The 20,256-nt window shown below is 38.4% G+C and overlaps 1 protein-coding gene across 4 annotated transcripts in view; it reads left to right on the top strand.

The window, feature by feature from the left end:
* Positions 1–16,302, top strand: part of BBS9 (Bardet-Biedl syndrome 9) — a 328,017-nt gene extending 311,715 nt beyond the window's left edge. For 2 of the 4 annotated variants that reach the window (XM_075212581.1, XM_075212582.1), the window contains 2 exons: positions 6,768–6,990; positions 14,575–16,302. In XM_075212581.1, the coding sequence (XP_075068682.1) occupies positions 6,768–6,990; positions 14,575–14,633 (282 nt within the window). In that variant the 3' untranslated portion in view covers positions 14,634–16,302. Of the gene's footprint in view, positions 1–6,767; positions 7,850–14,506 lie in introns of those variants that run through there. The other 2 variants (XM_075212584.1, XM_075212583.1) reach the window with 2 other exon arrangements.
* The last annotated feature ends 3,954 nt before the right edge of the window (positions 16,303–20,256 follow it).

The raw sequence follows: 20,256 nt of genomic DNA, 5'->3' as shown, positions 1-20,256 counted from the left end.
TTTAACTCCATCAACACTAGCAGGGTATTTGTTGGAAACAAAGAGAAACACACCAGGCTACATCTGTTAACAAAACTCCTGTATTTTATGTGTATTTTAAAATCCGCATTGCTTTATATAAAATCAGCATTAAGAACTTTCACTGATGTGTATGTAAAAGGTTCAGAAAATTACATAGGACACCACATTCACACACAGCTACACTGGTCTATTTAAAGTATCTTAAAGACAGGTACTGGCTGGCAGACTTTAGCCTGGGGGCAAGCACACACCACTGGCCCGTAACTAGTGGCCCATCCTTAAACAGCGGTTTACGGAACAGTATGTATTTCTGAATATAAAAAAAGAGGCTATTTTATTGTTGCATAACCCAGTGATACTTTATTATATAAATGATAAATCTTAAATAATGAAAATAAGTAATGCAACAAAAGCAAACCTCACTATAATAATAATTTTTATATTTTATAACGTCTCCCTACAGCACCTTTTTTTACATACCTGGCTGATAATAATTTGTGTGTTTGTGTATGTTTCTATATAATATATAAAAAAAATATATAAAATATAATGTAGCTATAAAATCAACAATAAGAGCAGCAAATAACAGATATGTCTGTCCCGTCATCACACTGCTGCCCCCTTCATCAGTTCCCCTTCATCACGCTGTCCCCCTGCATCACACTAGTAGTACAATATTCTATTAATGAATGGCGCGGCCTGCACCGCATTTACCACCAGGAGGCCCAACACAAGTTTCATTTGTCTGGGCCGGGATTTGCCTGACCTCCATCCCATCCTGCCCCTGCTTACGGGGATGTGTCTACTCACAGTCTGTGATTTAAAACCAGAAATTAATGTGTGTAGGTACATGTTCTATCATATACCTAGATACAACAGCAGGGGTCACCTCTCTTGTTAGGCTATGAGAGTGCTACTTTTTTCATTACTTATTAATGGAAACAGTAGGATAAAAAACGTCTACAAGAAAGGGAGGAGACAAATTGAGGAAAGCTAAATTACCAAACAATTTTTGAAACAAATAGGATGATTGAAAAGGTATTTTTTTAACAGACCATTGAATCAGAAAATGTCTATTTATCATGATGTACATTTTAAGAACTTAAGATATTTAAGTTAAATCTGTGAGGGGTTTCTCTTCTGTCAAATATCTAATATAAAATAAGCAGTTGTTTTGTAACTCTGTGCAAACATGCTGAAATCAGGTGGCTGTAAGATGAGTTTGATGTCTAATAATGACCTGATCATAATTTTTCAGATAATTATGGGACATGGCTATAAATCATACTTGCCTATTTTTTAAAACCTTCAGAGGGGAGGTCAGGTGACCAGTGCATGAGGGGTCGGCGTTGCATAGCGGGTGGCAGGACTCGATGACGCAAATCACATATTTAAGCCCCACCTCGACCACGGCCTACCTTCCTGGGAGTCCGGGAAGACTCCCCAAAATTTGGGAACCTCCCGAAAATTCCAGCAGAGTAGCAAGTATGCTAGAAGTCCAGGTAGAAGATGACTGTTATTAGTCTCAACCAGGTGTTGTCAACCAGATGTGATGCGGCCTATTTTCTAATTTGGCAAAACGTGTGTGACCAGTTATCCTGTCACTTGCCTCTATTTCTTGTGTGTACACAGATTATGTTTACTGCTTTGATCCATCCTGAAACCATAATTGCCATCTGTTGAAAAATCGTTTCAGGGGAATTCCTCAAGTAAAACCTAGGCAGCACACCGTTGAAGGAGGCGTGTCCTACACTCTTACCTGTGTCTAGCTCCACCCATGGGCGTGTCTGGAACCTATAGTACTGTGTGCAGCATGCTGCTAGAGGGGGTTTGTGTATGGGTGATACACCACCTGAAGCTGCAAGTGTAGGAGGGCGAAAGTGAAGATATTATTAAATTACTGTAAATGTTATGGCAATAACCAAGGAACATAGCAGTGCTTGATAGATTATAAGGTATCCCATGTAGCAGCATGGGGGCCCAAATACTTGTAATATCTGTGGAGCAAAGCAAAAAAGCCCTATCAATGCGAAAAGCGTTTTATTGCGTTAATAAATTGACCCTAAATTCTTAAACTATCAAAAATCTATTACATTTTAACAAATACATTTGGACTTATAATACATTCTTTAAATAAATATATATTAAAAAAATGCAAATGTATTTTAAGCTGGTTACACTATTATATCCTTTGGCTTGGTCTTCTGTACTACTGGATCTTTTCTAAAGTCTAGTTACTCCAAAGTTGTATCTTAATAATACTGCATCAACATAACAATGTATACTTTAGGTGACATCCCTGCCCAGGTTTGGAGAACAGATATTTGTACATTGTGTGATGACGAGTGAACACTGCAGTATAGCCATACTTTATTCCATCATTTGCATACACCATCAGAAACACAAAAATTAAACTGTTAAATGCTAATTCATAGGCTTCATCTTACATAGCATAAATTCCACTAGTCCATGAAAATAAATCTAAGAGGGCAAATGTAGTAAGTATTTCAAAATGTTTATACTTCAGGTATAATTACATAGGTCTATTTTTATTCCAAAAAATGAATTCACTATTTTAATATATGGTGAAAAAGGAATGCTTGGATTTGCCCTGGGTGATCTGACATCATGTGAAATAGCAGGTTTTTATAGTATAGTCTGTGTGGGACTGCTCCATGCTTGTAATTAAACTGTATATTGTGGCGTGTGTATTGCTCCTTACATTATATTTATAAAGCCTTATGTATTTCTGGAATAGAACCTAAAATAATGCTATATGTAGGTGGTCTTTTCTGGCTGCATTATACTGTATAATATTAGCCCATATGTTCACTGGTCACAGGCAAACGGATCCTGCAGCTTCTTCAGATTGCATGTGGCAAAAGCTTTGACTGTTTCTGCATTCTTGCACGCATCTGGCTTTTAAGTACTTGTCCAGCTTACGGCTGTTTCTTGTTTCTGATTGGAAATGCTAATATCTTGAAATAATCTGGTTTTTTTTTGTCCTGTGCTGCACTCTATGAAACATGCATTATACACTGTTAAGGCCATACTTAACAAAATGAGAGATGTTTGGTTGCAGTAAAAAGCTTCCTTTCCTATCACTTTCAGAAAATAATAGGTCCATATTTGGATCCAAATCCCCCTGTCACTCTATCCTATCAATGTACCCATGGCCACTGGGAGCCACATCTTGTGGCCCCCCACTAGGCTGTCAGCCTTGCTCAAAGCCAGTGCTGTGCAAGCGGCTATAAGGGGTATGACTGCGCAGACCAATAGGAAGCTAATGATAGGCACAGTCACTTTCCTCTAGCCACAATCTGGCTTATATGGGTGTCACGGTTCTTACGAGGAGACTTGGCAGATGTAGCGAAACCAAGAGATTCGAACACTACTCCAACAGGGCGCGGAGTCTAACGAGGAGACGGTGTTCACCAGGAACCGCCGCAAAGCGGTATGGGCTTAGCTGCGTCTACCTCGCAGGTCGCGGTCCCTACTAGAGCACTGTACGGAAGTCCCTGGGAAGACTACAGGCAGTAGTACCGTAGAAAGGGATAAAGACTTTTTCTAAGTCGAAACGCGTCGACGATTGGAGGACAGAAGTATTGAGAACCCGCTAACCGGACTCGTGGTGACGATCATTTGGACGCTCCGTTCTTCAAACGTAGTTATTCTATGAGTGTTACTATTTGATATCTGGTACGGGCGATCATATTTCTTGCCCTATGTGGTTTTTGCCTAAATAAATTTTATTGTTTTAAACGTACTACACTAGATTTTGCTATTTTTCTCTCCCCATTCATGCTCACTCTTTGACTGAGAGGGGAGGCATAAACGGATCTGCTGTATTATCCAGACACATCGGATAGCATTTAGCATTTGGAGAAGGTGTTCGATACAGGTATTCATTACGGGAACACGGATGGTTTCCCTACTAAAACGTGAAGACAGCTATCACTGTTGTACACCTGACATCCGTCACATTAGAAGACAATCTCCGCTACAAGTACCTGCTACGGGAACATCGATGGCATTACTATTGTAAGTTGATTTTCAATAGAACGTGCCTGATTATTTGTTACAGCTCCGTGTTCTTTATAATACAACGAAGTCAGTATCCGTTCTGTTTATTTTGGGATTCCAGTAGCGCTGTATTACACTCCAGATTTTATATTACTGTTAAATATCTCTACAACTTATGTGCAGTTGTTTTGGAACTGTATCTCTGCTGCCACTATATATCTAGCGCTTTATGTGATTCTATAATTTTATATCTATACCGTAGGAAGGGTGGTCAATACAATAAGTAATGGCAATGAAGTAAACCACTATGTGGTGTAAGGTTCAGGAGAATGAGCGTCGGCTCTAAAAGCAAATGTAGAGGAGTTGTCCGGAGATGAGCGTCAGCTCTGCAGACCACTATGTGGCGGAGAGTTCAGTAGAGTGAGCGTCAGCTCTGCAGACCACTATGTGGTGTAAAGTTCAGGAGAATGAGCGTCAGCTCTGAAGACAAATGTAGAGGAGATGTCTGGAGATGAGCGTCAGCTCTGCAGGCCACTATGTGGCGGAGAGTTCAGTAGAGTGACCGTCAGCTCTGCAGACCACTATGTGGCGGAGAGTTCAGTAGAGTGAGCGTCAGCTCTGCAGACCACTATGTGGTGAAAGTTCGGGAGAATGAGCGTCAGCTCTGCAGACCACTATGTGGTGTAAAGTTCAGGAGAATGAGCGTCAGCTCTGAAGACAAATGTAGAGGAGATGTCTGGAGATGAGCGTCAGCTCTGCAGGCCACTATGTGGCGGAGAGTTCAGTAGAGTGAGCGTCAGCTCTGCAGACCACTATGTGGCGGAGAGTTCAGTAGAGTGAGCGTCAGCTCTGCAGACCACTATGTGGTGAAAGTTCAGGAGAATGAGCGTCAGCTCTGAAGACAAATGTAGAGGAGATGTCCGAAGATGAGCATCAGCTCTGCAGTCCAGAATGGAGCTCATTGATTTCAAGTTGTCCAGGTCCTGTGGCCGCAGAACAAAACCAAATAATCATTTCTCCACCACTGTGCTTGACAGTTGGTATGAGGCTCTTGTGGCGACACTGTGTTTGGAATTCTGCATTAAGACCAGACAATTCCACTTTGATCTTGTCTTTCCAGAGAACATTATTCTAGACGTCCTGTGTTTCATTCAGATGAAGCTTTGCAATCCTAAGCAATACTATGATTTGTCAGATCATCATACGATCTGGTCTTATATCTTACCTGGACCTTATAACTCTTTCCAGATCTATAAGGACTAATTGGTTCTGGTAGATCATTTTGGATGTCTTTTCTCTTTGGCATGGTGTTAACAAGAACCTGAATGCACTAAACCCAGACAAACTGGTTCTGCTTTTATATAGAAATGGTAGCTCTTACTTATAATGACATAATGAATTGAGTGTGATTGATTAGCAGCACCTGGCTCCAATTACAACTACAACTTTATTGATAAGGATGTAGTACTGATGTACTTACTTTTTCATATGTGGCTTCTTCATGTTGGCTTATTTTTTGTTGCATAAAGAATGACAAAGCTGTCTGTTATATTTTATTTGTCACATGAGATCACATTTGTAAAGTTTTAGGCTTGGGTCCTGATGCAGAGTGAACATATGCTTGTTTGCGTAGCATAAATTGCGTGTTTACACTCTGAACATGACCATGACAACATGACAAAATATCCGCAAGATAATATGCAGAATTATATGCACCCGCTCTTCCGCCTGCTTGTGCCTGAAGCACAACAAGGCAGAATACAATAAAAGTGTGTGGAATTGCGGCCCAATGCCGACGCTGATACGCCTATTTTAGCTGTATTATGCACCAGCCTAGAGAATCCATGCTGCTGATAATGGCTATCACCAGCACTAGTTAACTGCTTGTGATTGGCTAATTGTGATTTCACTGCTGGGTACTTTATCCTGAATCACAGGAAGTTGGGAGGTATGTCCTATGGTGAGTGCGTGCCATGGGCACCAGAGCCAATTGAAGGTTGACTTTAGGGGTGAGGAGAGGTGTTGGGGACGGCCACACCAATTGTGCAGTGACCACATCCTCTGTTGGGAGGTATGGTATTGTTTTGAAATGGAGTAGATATTAGTGTCTGGGTATCTTAGCTATGAGGTGGAGCTGAAGATTAAGAGAAGTATTTTTATAGTGGTGTGGGCACATTAAACATTTTGCTATCAAGCAATTCCTAAGTTTATTTCTAACAACACCTTGTACTTTTGGGTGTAGTACGTGTTCACTGTGTTTACATTCTGATTACTTATGTCGCTGTAAACACTGCCGGTATTTAAAGCATCGTTAAAGTGACTAAAATCGGTACTTTTATCAACATGATATTTCTGCCATTCTTTCTTTATTTGTCAAGTTTAAAAAATATTAGGACATTGAACCTTTGTACATATCAAAGGACAGTAAGTCTCTAACAGTTCTTTTACAAAACCTATATTTTTAATACACATTTGCATATTGTTTTTGTTATAACCTTGCTTTATAAGTACCAATAAAGATATATATATATATATATATATATATATATATATATATATATATATATATATATATATATGAGCTTGTGCATATTTTTGGCAATTAATAGATTTATTTTATTCCCACATTGTGTTACTGGTATTTTTGTTTGCAACTAATTATGTTTATTGTATTGTCCTATGAAAACACCATAATTCTCTCTTCTTACTCGCTTTTCTATCAGGGTTGGGAAGAGTCTGTGGATGCAGCACTATCTCACCTATTAAGGACCTGTCTGTCTAAAAGTTCTAAAGAACAAGCACTAAACCTCACAAGTCAACTAAGCATTCCGAAAGATACAGCAAGGCTGAAGAAGCACATCACCTTAATGTGTGATAGACTGGCCAAAGGTGGCAGGTTGTCTCTAAGTGCTGATTCTGGATCTCAACAAGCCATTGTAATGCCAGGTAAAATGTGACAGAAAGTTCCTGCCTGTATAAAGTCTGTGTAACCCCTTTCAGGACTTCTCAGTGCAGGGTAAGATTGACTTTGGTCAGTATGCGAAGTGCTTTCGAAATAGCCTTATTGTTGGGGAGATCTGTAAGGTAGGGACAATATGCAGATACGTTACTCATGTTTAGAAGAATATATTTCTCAGTGAGTGTATCTAATAAAGATCTATTGCCCAGATTGTATCAATTATCCATTTACTGAATGGGTAAACTAACAGAATTTATTGATAGCTCTTAAAAATACTCCTACGTCTACACTAGGGCACCCTAGGACAGCGGTGGGCAACAGGCTGCCTACAGCCCACAGAGCCTTTCCTTGCAACAGCCTAGCCTGCGGCGCTCAATTTTATTAGTACAGGAAGGTCATGCGGCATACCCGGTAACCCGGAAGAACAGGGTGTGCACTATGCACTTTTGAAGGGTGGCGTGCCGCACACTGTTCTAGGGCTGTTACAAGTATAAAATACACTGTAATCATAAAAATAGGTGTAATGTACATTATTGATAATTATGTTGCCAATGTGGATTATCTGTCATCAATGCCATAGTAAAAGTCCAATAGGATCTGTCTTTTGCTCTGTACACAAATGTTATATCATTTCAATCTGCACATTGAGGCTGTGAACTGTTCGATGACTAATTGCAATTGGGAAAATCTGTTACTAAAGCTGACGCGTGTGCATTGAGCAGTTGGAACACAGCACACAGCTTATAGAGTCATTAGGTATTGCCTCCAAGTGATTCTATTATCAGCAGTATAATAATAATAATAAATATGGTAATAAATAAAACACAAAATGAGGAATAATTTTTTTTTGCCTTTCATATTTTATTACATTAGAAATAAATAATAAAATAACTACATGACTGGGTTTGTTATGATTTGATTAAATAATGGAGCCCTGAACATAAAAAGAAAAAAAAACCTATTAAAAACATCTAACCAGAAATTTCCCCTCACTGATTGGACAGCCGCCTCTGGAAACCACTTTTTCTCTCAACTCGTGGCAGGACTATATGACACGAACCCCCCTGCATAAACAGTGGTCATCTGATCAGTAATTATGGTATTACATGAAGACAGAGGTGTCTATTCAAGCAGTAAAACAAAATTGAATGTATACATTTAAGAAAGCAAACAGCCACTTTTGTAAGATATTATATGTACAAAGGTACAAATAATTAATAATAATCAGCCTTGAAATTATGATGAAATAAGGGTAAGCCATGTTGCCATTGCATTCAGCAATCCTGGAAATGACTATTAAACCATCCCTTTGTCCTGGCAGAAGAGCAGAACAGAGATTGCTTATGGTGATTGCAGCATAGAATCAATGGATAGACTAACAATAGACATTACCATTTGGTAACTAGCAATGTGACAGTTGCAGGCAAAGGGGATAGTGCACAACTTGTTTTATAATATATTTAAGCAGACAGTCTTGATACAACACATTATTAACCATTTTTCAGCTGATTAGTGTCAAGTTACAAAGAATCACTGATTGTGACTTTCAGTCTGCACTTTCATAGTCACTGTAATATCAGTTAGTAGATCTTATTGCACACTTTGCACAGCCCTTACCACAGACATCAATCTACGTACCTCTCCTGAATGCCCTTCTCTGTATCACTCATCTATTCCCGTGTCCCATTCTCCTCCTTCATCTCTTCTATCCCTTCATCAGCCTCTTTACCCCCTTCATCCTAATCATTATTTTCTCTCATCATTAATAATCATTGGCCCCCTCCTCCATCTATGTAGAAGCAAAGTTTTTCAACAACTACAAAAAGTAGAAAAAATAATAAGGAAATTCAATCTGCTTGGAATAGAAGCTTTCACATTTTAATTAGGAACCCAATTGAAGGAATTGAACGTATCTGTGTTTCTATTTAAATGGCATGAGCTTTTCACAGCAAAGTACCTATGATTTACAAACGTTGCAGGACCAACCTGTATTACTGATTAACTATTTATGTTAATCATCATCAAGTCACTTAGACTCTAATTGCATTGATGGGCTGAAATGATTTTTAACAAGATTCATCAAGCTGAATGCTCTTTTGCAAAACACTGTGTATCAAAAACAGTGGTAGTTCCCTGATTCATAAATCTCTCTTCTGAGTACTCAATCGCATAATGCCACATACAATGTTTTTAAGAAGACCTTCTTAAATTGTGATTCAGAATATATTTTTAAGAAGACTTTTTAGCCTATGTAACTGTAATATATTCAATATAGCGTTGTGTTAGTGATGAATCTCCATTTTGCCTTGGACCATGTTTATGGGATGTGATTAAGATATAGTATTATTGGCTTGTACATCAACTTTGCTAAGAAAGGGTCCTTTCCTTTGATATATAAGTGAGAGGTTTTTGTTATACCTAGAATATCCAATAAAATGCAAGTGCACAAATTTAAAATCAGTGAAAACTTTCATTTACTTTTAGCAACTACAGAAGCACTGTCTTTTCTGTAGCAATACTACCCAGGTGTTCTGTAATACAATATCAGTCTTTTACAAGGGCAGAGAGAGTGCTACCTTTGCTGGCTACCCGCCTTATGTTGTGCAAACTCTTGATATTTGCAATTTGTTTTAATGAGTTTCAATTAATTTGTTTAGTTTCTTGAGCGATTAATCAAGATCTACAATAATATTTTGTGTGTTTCACTGAATGTAATACACTTACATTTAATCTGTGTGCAGCACAATGAACTCCGTGGCTCAGATTCTACCGAGTTTTCTGTACCAGTGCATGTTTTTTCTGCCCCTATTATGCTGGCTATGCCTATAGATCCAATACCAGTTAGCCAACTGTATTTACAATTTATTTTCAACAGTTTACAAGTAGGCACTTGTGTTGTCACAAGGTAAGACTGACAGCAACACTTCTATCACACCATTGTTTTTTTAAGTATCTTAAACCTGATTTTCAATATAGCCATCTAGTAACAAACTCGCATATTAAGCATCCTGCAGTTTACAAATCCGTTCTTTTCTTATTACTTTTGCAATGTGCGACAGAAACTTTGAATCTTTTATCACTGGTATACTCATCTCTTAGTTGAAACCCCAATTAACCAGTGAACTGTTGCAACCCTTTATATTTTGAAAATAGTTTGTTGTTCAATGTAATTTTGTAAGACAGACTAAAACGTGTATATATGTATTAAAATGAACATGCATGCTTTTATTAAAACATTGTGTAGAACCCAGTACATTTTAGTTTAAGATAAAGAGCATTGGTGCAGTGAGTCTATGCTACAATATGTAGTATGAGAATAGTAGATTTTGTATTTGGGTAGTAGGCTCTGCCAATGCAGATTGCGGTGTTCACCTGCCTTCAGTCTAAAATAGTTCTTCACTTCTCTTGGTAGGGAAGAGGAGGTTAAGCCAGAATACCGTGCTCAAGAGCTATCTTTTGTTTTCTTTTGAAAATTGCTATTCATTCTACACAGATGGGGATGGCAGGATGGTTAAGGGGAGGAGGATTGCATAGGGATTGTTAACAGGCCCAACTTATCTTCACTGCTTCTATGAGGTATACATATATTCGGAGGCGAAGCTGGCGCATGTGCATAAAGCACCAGTGAATTAAAAACCCCAGACATTAAAATAAATATAATGTATGTAATCTTCAACACATTTCCTAGGTACCAGGTCCAATTTTCTAATTGCCATAGTGACCTGGCACCTAGGATTTGTCTAGCCATGATATATCTTACGCAATATGTCTGGGATATCCTTCTTGGCTATAGTGTGGTAGATAAATACTTTAATCCTTCCTACTGCCAGTAAGTCAGCAGTCCTGTACAGGCATCATTCCCAGGACTGAATTAACTCGGGGCTTTCTGGGATACAGCCTAGGGGCCTTGGCAGCTGGGGGCCCTAGAAAAGTTTTTTTTTTTAAGTTTTTAATATCGGTAGGTTAGGAAGGCTGCCAGGCAGCTAACAGCAAATGTGATGCTGTTAGCTGCCTGTTGTCACTGTAAGTGCACAGTAATCTCCTTAGTGCGGAGATCTCGTGAGAGTGAGACTATGAGTCAGAGTCTCACTCTCACGAGATCTCCTTACTAAGGAGATTTCAAGGCTCAACTTCTTAGTGCCTTTTCATCTGCACTTCTGGTCCATAATGAACGTCATCCTTAAAGTAGATTTCCGGCATTTCCAGAGGCAAAGACTAGTGCTCAACACACTTGTAGAAGAGGTGTGCGTGTGACAGATCTTTAAATGACAAGTTACATTTTGAAACAATAACATAGCATTGTCAACACATAATTATCAATACATGGCTATATTCAAGAAACTTTGGGGAAGTGCCTTCAGCTTTGTGCCGATGAAAGGGGGTTACAGGTGGGATTACATTTTATCCTCGGTGCCTGGTAGCTTGCTCTTCTCACACTATGCTTTTTATTCTGGTGAAGAGGTCGGTAAGTCTTGGCACTGCATACTGTGTCTTTTATCATGCAAATGCCAGGAAGGAGACAGAAGGCATCCTTGACGATAATTACAGAAAGCTTATTGCTGTATTATCCTTAACATAGTTCCATTTTTAGTGCTTGTTCCGGCGGCAAATACATTTATTACTGCTATTGAGTAGATCCAAGTGGTGTAAATTTACAAGCCTAGTATCATTGCCATGCCAAAGAGAATCACAATAAAACTCGTAAATCTTCATTGACGTATGAGTACCAGTAACTGAATCTTTCTTTTAGTCTTAACCATTCTTCACCTCTCTTCAAAACCATAGGAGAGATGACTAGCAAAAGAAATGTTTTATGGCCTCTTGCATTCCCCAACAGTAAAGCAGTTTTATGGGATACATTTCATGTCCCATTGGCACAAAGTCGGACAAATTCTACTTGCTTTGCAAACACATGAAAAGTCAAAGGACTTGTAAATAATACCGCACTGAACTATGTTTAAAGAGCAATGACCATGATGAGAGTCAACATCCTCCTCAGATTGTAAAAGCCTTTCTCTCATGTTTGCACATTGACAGGTCATAATGTAGACATTCAATGTCTTTGTAGACATACTTAGCTATTTGAATGAAAGATTGGAGGCAAACAGTTTGTTTCATTCTACTATTCTGATAGCTGTAGTTTGTCCACATTTATTAGAAAAGAAATATGCTTTTTTTTATTTCCATTGGTCACTGGTTTAATTTACTGCTGTAACTTTTCTTAGTGACATTTATTTACTATATTTATTTATAAGGTTATTGTTCCTTTATTTATATGGTGTTAGGATGTGTCTAGGAATTATTTGGAAAACCTTGTGTTTTAGCTAATGTGTATGTCATTAACAACTGTTGACAGTCAAAAAAAATACAAAATGCCCCATCATGACAGATGATAATTCTTTGCTGACTGTAGTCTGTATCCCTCAAGATGCCAGACTTTAACCCTTTACGCCTACATGTCCAGACTAATTTTCACAGTTTTTCCAGACATCATTTTCTAATTTCTTAATCTACCAAAGCAAATTTTCGTATTATTTCCCCAAGACATACAGGGATTCCCTTGGTAGCATAATGCAATAGATATATTTTTATTTTATGTGCATTAGGGAAAAACAGAAAAAAAAACACAAGAACACAATTTTCCAATTTGATTTTCATAGTTAGTGGTTTGCCTACCATGTCAAAGCCCCATGTGTGCATGTGTTTTTTTTCTCTCCCCTAAGCTACATATTGGGATCCTGCATTTTATAATTTGTCCAAGCAGTGCAGTGAGCCCATGCATTTCAGTGGTGCTTCCAGCATCTGCACTATATGCCGAAACCACATTGAATTTAAATTTGCTTTTGAAATGAATAGGAGAATTTCTGTTCACTAATAAATAAAAATGGTCAGTGTAACACCTTACCCCCCCCCCCCCCCCCCTCCCACCCAAGTTCCTCATAAAGGCCCAGCGCTAGACAGCTGGGACTGGTTCTCACAGAAAAAGGGATATTAAGAATGGTGTCTCCCTACAAGAATGGAAACCAGACCCAAGTTAGACAGCTTGAGTTGGTTCCCTCTATTAACAGGGACATCCAGAGCATATGGCAAATCAGAGACTACCAGCCCCACACGTAAAGCACTGGGGCTCCTCCCTGCCTCCATGACCAGTGAAGGTAGGTCTAATAAAAAGAACAAAGCTCCAGAACATAGCAGTATAACTAACTGGCCATTGACATGAATAAGAAAAAATACAGCACAGCAGTGGTGACCTCTGTAAATCGGTTATGTCAGATCTAAGGGCAACAAAGCTAATTAACTTTTTGGCTTCCTTTTGTATTTTTAAGCAATGTCTTAATTGCTCAAAGACAGAGCATCATCTTTAGTAAAAGTTCCATGAGGGTTTCTGCAGATGGATCTCTTCATGTGAGCTCATGATTAAGTGGGCAAGATTACTGCCAACCATCCACCAATTCACTGGTACATAAAGAAACATACTTGTTTATGTCCTCATTCCTTGTTCTCACAATTGGGTCTCCTCTTTAAAAACTCTTAATGTTTATTTATGTAGAAGAGAGATCTCACTGCTGCACAGTGTACAGTATACTTGCCGATTCCTGGGAGACTCACATATTAGTGGGTGATCTCCCAGACTCCCGAGAGAGCCTGGCTATCTCCCTGAAGCTGGGACAGATAGAAAAGCGGTGGGCGGAACCCAGTCTCATAATACAGTGCGCATCATCAAGCTTTGCCCACCGAACGTAATGACACAGCTTGTATCATCACACTCTGTGCATCATGAAATGATGATGCAATTTGCATTACCATGCTGTGGTAAGCAGGGCATTATAGCGTACTAACTATGGTATAAAAGAGTTAATGCATATCTAATTATTGCAGTTATGGACATAGGTGTTAATGAAGATTTTCTATTCCTGCTTATTGCAGTGATAGAAAATCTTCTTTCGCTCACTTTATCATTAAAGGGTTCTCAGCCCTTTAAAAAATCCTCTGGAAGCTTCGCCGGACAGAACCGGCCCTGGTGATCAGCAGCAATTACAGTCATCTAGAGGGAGAACTTTTTAAATAGGGAGAAGCTCTAAATCCAGCAAAAAATCCTGTTTTCACTGGATTTAATGCTTTTCCTAACTTGATAAATAGACCGCCTGGGGTCAGAAGAAACTGGGTTACTTGTGGTATGTGTGAAATAATCCGGATATTCATATGCTGTCATCAGTTCTTTCTAAGCAAATGAACAGAAATCAAATGCGATGGTGCACAAATAGATATGTCATGTTGTTTTGTACGTTAGTATTTTCTTTAGTATACATAACGAAATATTCTTTATTTGTATTTCAATTCATTCTCTCATATTCCACAATGCAAATATGTAAACTGTAGTTTTGTTCTTTTATTATTGTTTTTTATGTTTAGGAATCCCTGTGGGAAATCACTCGGAAATGCATAGGTTTATTATAATTTTATTATTATTATTATTATTATTATTATTATTATTACTTTCAGATTAAACTGACTCACAATTGCAATGTGGCATTTTATTGTGTCCTAACATTATGCACTGACATCAATAGGAGAAAATGTGGAAAAACAAGATGAGAATACAGAAGCTGGAGCTCAGACCCTGCAATGACTTTACGTCGGTGGACTTGGAGATTGTTGATTCAACCATGCTGCTGCACTTTGCCAGATTTCAGTTATGGGCAGAAGATAGCACCTGTATTTTAGAGTATAAATTACAAATTGATGTAATACAATATATGTTAATGTTTTTAGGACATATTGCCCACAGTCAGCAGTTTACCTTGCAACATACATTTAAATTGTTTTTGTTAAGACATTTTATAGTTTTATAAAGTTATTCAAGCATTTTACAAAGTTCATGTTTACAACTTGACTAAAAATTTCAAACAATATGTACAAGGCAATAACACGTGGCTACTGAATATTTCCCTTGGGCTTTCTAATGCAATAACACAAATAGTTCCTGCAATTTTGTCATTAGCCAGCTTGTGACTTTTTTATCTATTTTTTTCCAATAATAAATAGCATAAAGACGTCGCCCTATTTCGTCAGCTGCTTGTAGACTTCGTACCATGTACAATATTACATAGATAACGAAGAGACATTTCTTACAGTAGTAAAACACTGAAGATATTTTTTTAGTCATATGAAAATTGGAAAATGTTCTTTATTTTTATTACTAAGTTGTAACTACAACCTATTAGTAAATATAGAGGTAAAATAAATTTGTACATGAAAGGATATTTTTGAAACTTTCAATAAGCTTTTTGCTTTATATAGTTTGACAGAAGTACTTTTATTGAATTTCGAAAGTTCTTCTGCGCTTTCTTTAAAGTGCACATTTGGCCTACACAGGATGGAGCCAGCCATTTTGTGTTTTGAATGCAGCCTATCAATTCACTAGAACCAGTGACATCACTAAAGCACTTACTAGCGATTTGTTGATGTGCTAGAAGGTTGTTCTGCAAGGAGGAAAGAAAATGGGTTTATGCATTAAACAATTTAAGGGTAAGCTATCATAAAAATGATTGTACAATTATCAAAATAATACCTCCTTCTTCAGTTTTGGTAATTTTTAATATCAGAAATGGAAATATATAAACCAGATTTTGGCGCAAAGTCATATGATCAGCACACACAACATAGCTCCAATTTTTTAAAATCAGTCACCAGCAACTGCTTCTTTAGATTTCTAAAGCCATCTATGATCTGCTTGCTGAGTACCAAGGTTTATTATAGTAAAGTTCCATTTGTGAGATTTAATGAGCAAAAAAATTATTTGTTATTTAATTTTATATTCGTCCCACTTTAACACTCTTTCCTGCTGGTATAATACATTTGTACAGGTGTACTCTGATTGATATAGAATATAATAATTCAGTATTATGAAGTATGATAAAATGAGGCCCTAGAGGTCATAGCAGAAATGAGCACCAAATGGTTATCTGATAGCACCTTTTACAACTGTTCCTATAAATGTCTGCACTGTAGGTTACCATGTAATTGCTCATGTAAGTGGATTATATAGATAAAAAGGACAAAATCAGGATATAAGAAAACAACGACTTGTAGGCAATATGTACAATGATGCAGATTTCTGTGATTGATTGCCATGTAACTTTTAATAACTGTCTGTAATCTAAAATGCAAATATTATTTTTTACAGTATATTTAATTTAGATGCAAACAATAAATATTTGTTACCTTATATGATTCTGCAGATCAGTACATCAATCCACCATTATACCATGAACTTCAGCTAAATAAACAACATTCTATAGCATTGCAATTTGACTAAAAGTTTGTTTAGTAATATTGTTTGAATGACATATATGATTCTCTAAAGTACGATTTGGGTTGACTAAAACTGCCCCACATGGCCAGTCAGCCCTAGTGCCCAGCAACAAAATCTATGTTTAACTTGCTCATGACTATAACATAAAGAGCCAAATTAGACATGTTTCTGACTGCCTTTGGCTAGTTCTAATACATATTTGAACAGATGTTGACTCTGATTGTCATTTTGCTCCCACAAGCAATTTGGGTCAGAATGTCCAAATCAGTGCTAGTATTAGTGGCCTTGTACACAATTGTTAATTAAACTTCGTTCACGTTACTGTTATAATTGAATGTCCATTGTTGATATCTATTGAAAACATGGTCTCTGTAACAGACTAAAGCAGCACTTGATACATTTCAGGTGTGCACTGGTCTTAGTTAGTTTAGAGGCTGTGTTTAGTATAGAAATAAACAATGTGACAAACTTGTTATCCACATAACAGTAGATGCAAGTAACTGATCTGGAGGTAAAACCATGGGTGATTTCCTCAGAGTCTTGCAGGGTTGACAATCTGGCATTAAATTCTAAATAGGTTTAAAAGACAACTGAGAATCAGGCTTTGTAAGTTATTATTAACAAAGAGACACTGTTCCTGTCCGTATCAGAAATTCAATCACTTTAGGATGTGTACACACCCAGTGTGTACGCATCCTAAAGAGGTTTTTTCATATATGTGCTGCTTGTTTCCAACTTCATCTGCAAGCAGTGTTAGATCATACTTGCCAACTCTCCCGGAATGTCTGGGAGACTCCCGAATTCCGGGTTTGTCTTCTGGACTCCCCAGGAGAGTATGGCAGCATCCCACATCTGCCCACTTCCTAGTGAAGTGGGCAAAATTAAATCCAAAATGCCGCATTCCCTGAGAATCCCGACATTTGGCCCCATTACATCATGGGGGTGGGGCCAAAAATTCCGCAATTTTCTGAGCCGCGCCCCCCGCATGACCACCTCCCCTCGGCAGCTCCCGGACGCCAAATGCTATAAGTTGGCAAGTATGGTGTTAGTTTATTTGATAATCTGATCGTGAGTTACATATTGGAATATTTCTACCATCCATTAAGTGGTATAGATAACTTGAAAATGACCAATTTTATCCCTGTTAAACTGTCTGCATTGAAATGGTTAATTTACATGATTCAAAGGACAAAACAGACATATGCCACATGAAAGAGTTGTAAGAACTACAGGTCCTAAGTATTAGGATATTGTGTGCACAAAACTTCACATTTTCAGGTCAATCTAAGTTCATTAACTATAGAAGAGTGGTGTATAAGTAACTGCTTTTACTAGTTTTGAACAGATAGAACTGCACAATATAACATATTCTAGTAGTTTCACATTTTGATTGGAACATGAATACTGAAAATAAAGCACAATTCTGATTATGCACAGACATAATAAAAGGCAACAAATGTCACTGTAAGATCCTTTGTCCAATTAGTACCTCAACCCTGGACTCTAGTCAAGTAAACTTAGTGCCCAGTAATAACATCATGTTCCCTAATTTCTCTGCTGGACGTCTTCTCGAGCACAGAAGAACATGGAGTTCCAAAGAATAACAAAGAATGGATTGTGACTTTGCTGCCATTGTGAGCTGTCTTTAAACTGAAAGCTAAGTGAAACCTTATTTTTTATTACTGTATTCACTGCTTCTTTTGTATTTATTTCCTTGATAATTCATCATAAGGCAACATAATATTTTGGTCACAAGGCATTTGGTGTAGGTCAGCAGGATTGCTCTATAAGGGTTATCAATTAAAATAAAGAAAAACAGTTATGATTGCTTCTAATTGTAAAACAGATAAGCTTGTGATTGTATAGAGTGTATGATGGGGTATCGATAGACGGCAGAAGTGCAGTATGGGAGGGAGCACTGAGCTACAATCCTGGGTAGGCTAAGTTTGAACCTTGGTTTCATAGCTCAGGAGTTGATACAATATATCCCCCGCCACCCCCATAATGTAATTCCTGGAGTTTGACAAACAGGCCAAAAAATAAAAAGCAGTTGAGGTTGCATGCAGGGAAAATACATTGCTAAGCTCACAAAGAATCTGTTGTTTTTTGTTATTGAGTTTATAAAGAGATACAAAACAGATATAGCAATGGTTACTGGGTACAATCTATGATATGAAAAAGTTGTACAATCAACATTGCCGACATGAAACAAAAACACCATACAGAGACATAAGACATATACCAGAAAAAAGGGGAGGAGGAATAGCAGGGGAGGGAAGGTAGGAGACATATTTAGATACAAACAGCATGTCAAAAGGGTACATTCAGGACCATCAATACTTTGAGGCTCAGGGAGGCTGAACTAGAGATTAAGGTTCTCTTGGGGGTCAGTGTTCCATGTAATATTCATACCACGGAAACCATTTGATCAGTAAGGAGAATACCTCTGTAGAATATTCAAAACCAATGGTTTCCATCTGATAACTCTGTTGTGTTTTGGTGTTAAATTTAGAGAGGGGTGAAGGTAGTGGAGACTTCCAATTCTGGGCTATTGCCGCCCTAGTGATGATGAGTATATGCCCGGTGAAGTATTGATTGAATCGGTGCTGGAGATGGGAGGATACAACTGTAAAAGTGCCACAGCGGGACAAGGGGAGATATTGGATTTAGTGACCTGTGATTTTAAATGTAAGGCTGCAGCCCACAATGCCTGCAGTCTGCGGCACGTCAAAAAAATGTGCTTGAGCGTGCCAATCCCGCCACAGTCCCTCCAATAATATTTAGATTCTGAGGGCCAGAACCTGTGTAGCTTATCTGGGGTGAAATACAGCATGTGTACGATCTTAATCATCATCTCCGTATGGTTGATGCACTTAGACATTTTATAAATGTTTTGAAAGATTTTATCCCAATCCTCTGCTGAGACTGTGATCCCCAAATCAGTTTCCCAGTTAGCATGAACCAGCAAGTCACAAGTGTCAGCAGGGAACTGGAGGAGCTGGTACCATGTTGAGATGCCATTCGCGTGGGAAGTGGAGAAGATGTGGGCACTGCCACGTGGTCGCTTTGTATAACCGTCAAGTAGCACAACCTGTAGGACTCTGGAGCCATCAGAGATTCAGTCAGCCCCCCCTTCTCTCAAGTACCTGCACCTCATTATTTGGTGCGAATCTGATGATCACCAAGTAAGAGCTCGACTACCTTCTTGGATCATCATCATCATCACCATTTATTTATATAGCGCCACTAATTCCGCAGCGCTGTACAGAGAACTCACATCAGTCCCTGCCCCATTGGAGCTTACAGTCTAAATTTCTTAACACACACAGAGACTAGGGTCAATTTGATAACAGCCAATTAACCTATTAGTATGTTTTTTTGGAGTGGGAGGAAACTGGAGCACCCGGAGGAAACCCACGCAAACACAGGGAGAACATACAAACTCCACACAGATAAATCCATGGTTGGGAATTGAACTCATGACCCCAGTGCTGTGAGGCAGAAGTGCTTACCACTAAGCCACCGTGTGAGTTTGGATGAGATTACATCACTGCGAGTGAACTAGAAATCTCCCACCAAAATACTGAGAAGCTATAACAAATGGGAATTTTTCTTCCACCTGCAAGCCAACAAAGATGGGAAGGGCTCACATGGCGAGACCATATGACCAAAGTATGGAATAAATGACTTGTCTCAGGGTCCTTAATAGGGATGTGCACGGGCGACTTTTGAGGTCTCGTGTTTTGTGTTTTGGATTCGGATTTTCTCGATGTTTTGGGTTCGGATTTGTTTCGCAAAACACCTGCCGAAAGGTTTTGGTTCGGATTTAAGGTTTTGGATTCGGATTTTTTTTGAAAAAAAACTAAAAAGTGTAAAAATCAAGTTTTTGGGCTTATTTTCACTCCTACGCTATTATTAACCTCAATAACATTCAATA

Source organism: Mixophyes fleayi, chromosome 5 (assembly GCF_038048845.1).
Source record: "Mixophyes fleayi isolate aMixFle1 chromosome 5, aMixFle1.hap1, whole genome shotgun sequence".
In the NCBI taxonomy this organism is placed as follows: domain Eukaryota; kingdom Metazoa; phylum Chordata; class Amphibia; order Anura; family Limnodynastidae; genus Mixophyes; species Mixophyes fleayi.
The sequence above is the reverse complement of the archived record's forward strand: the minus strand, read 5'-3'. Positions and strand labels throughout refer to the sequence as shown.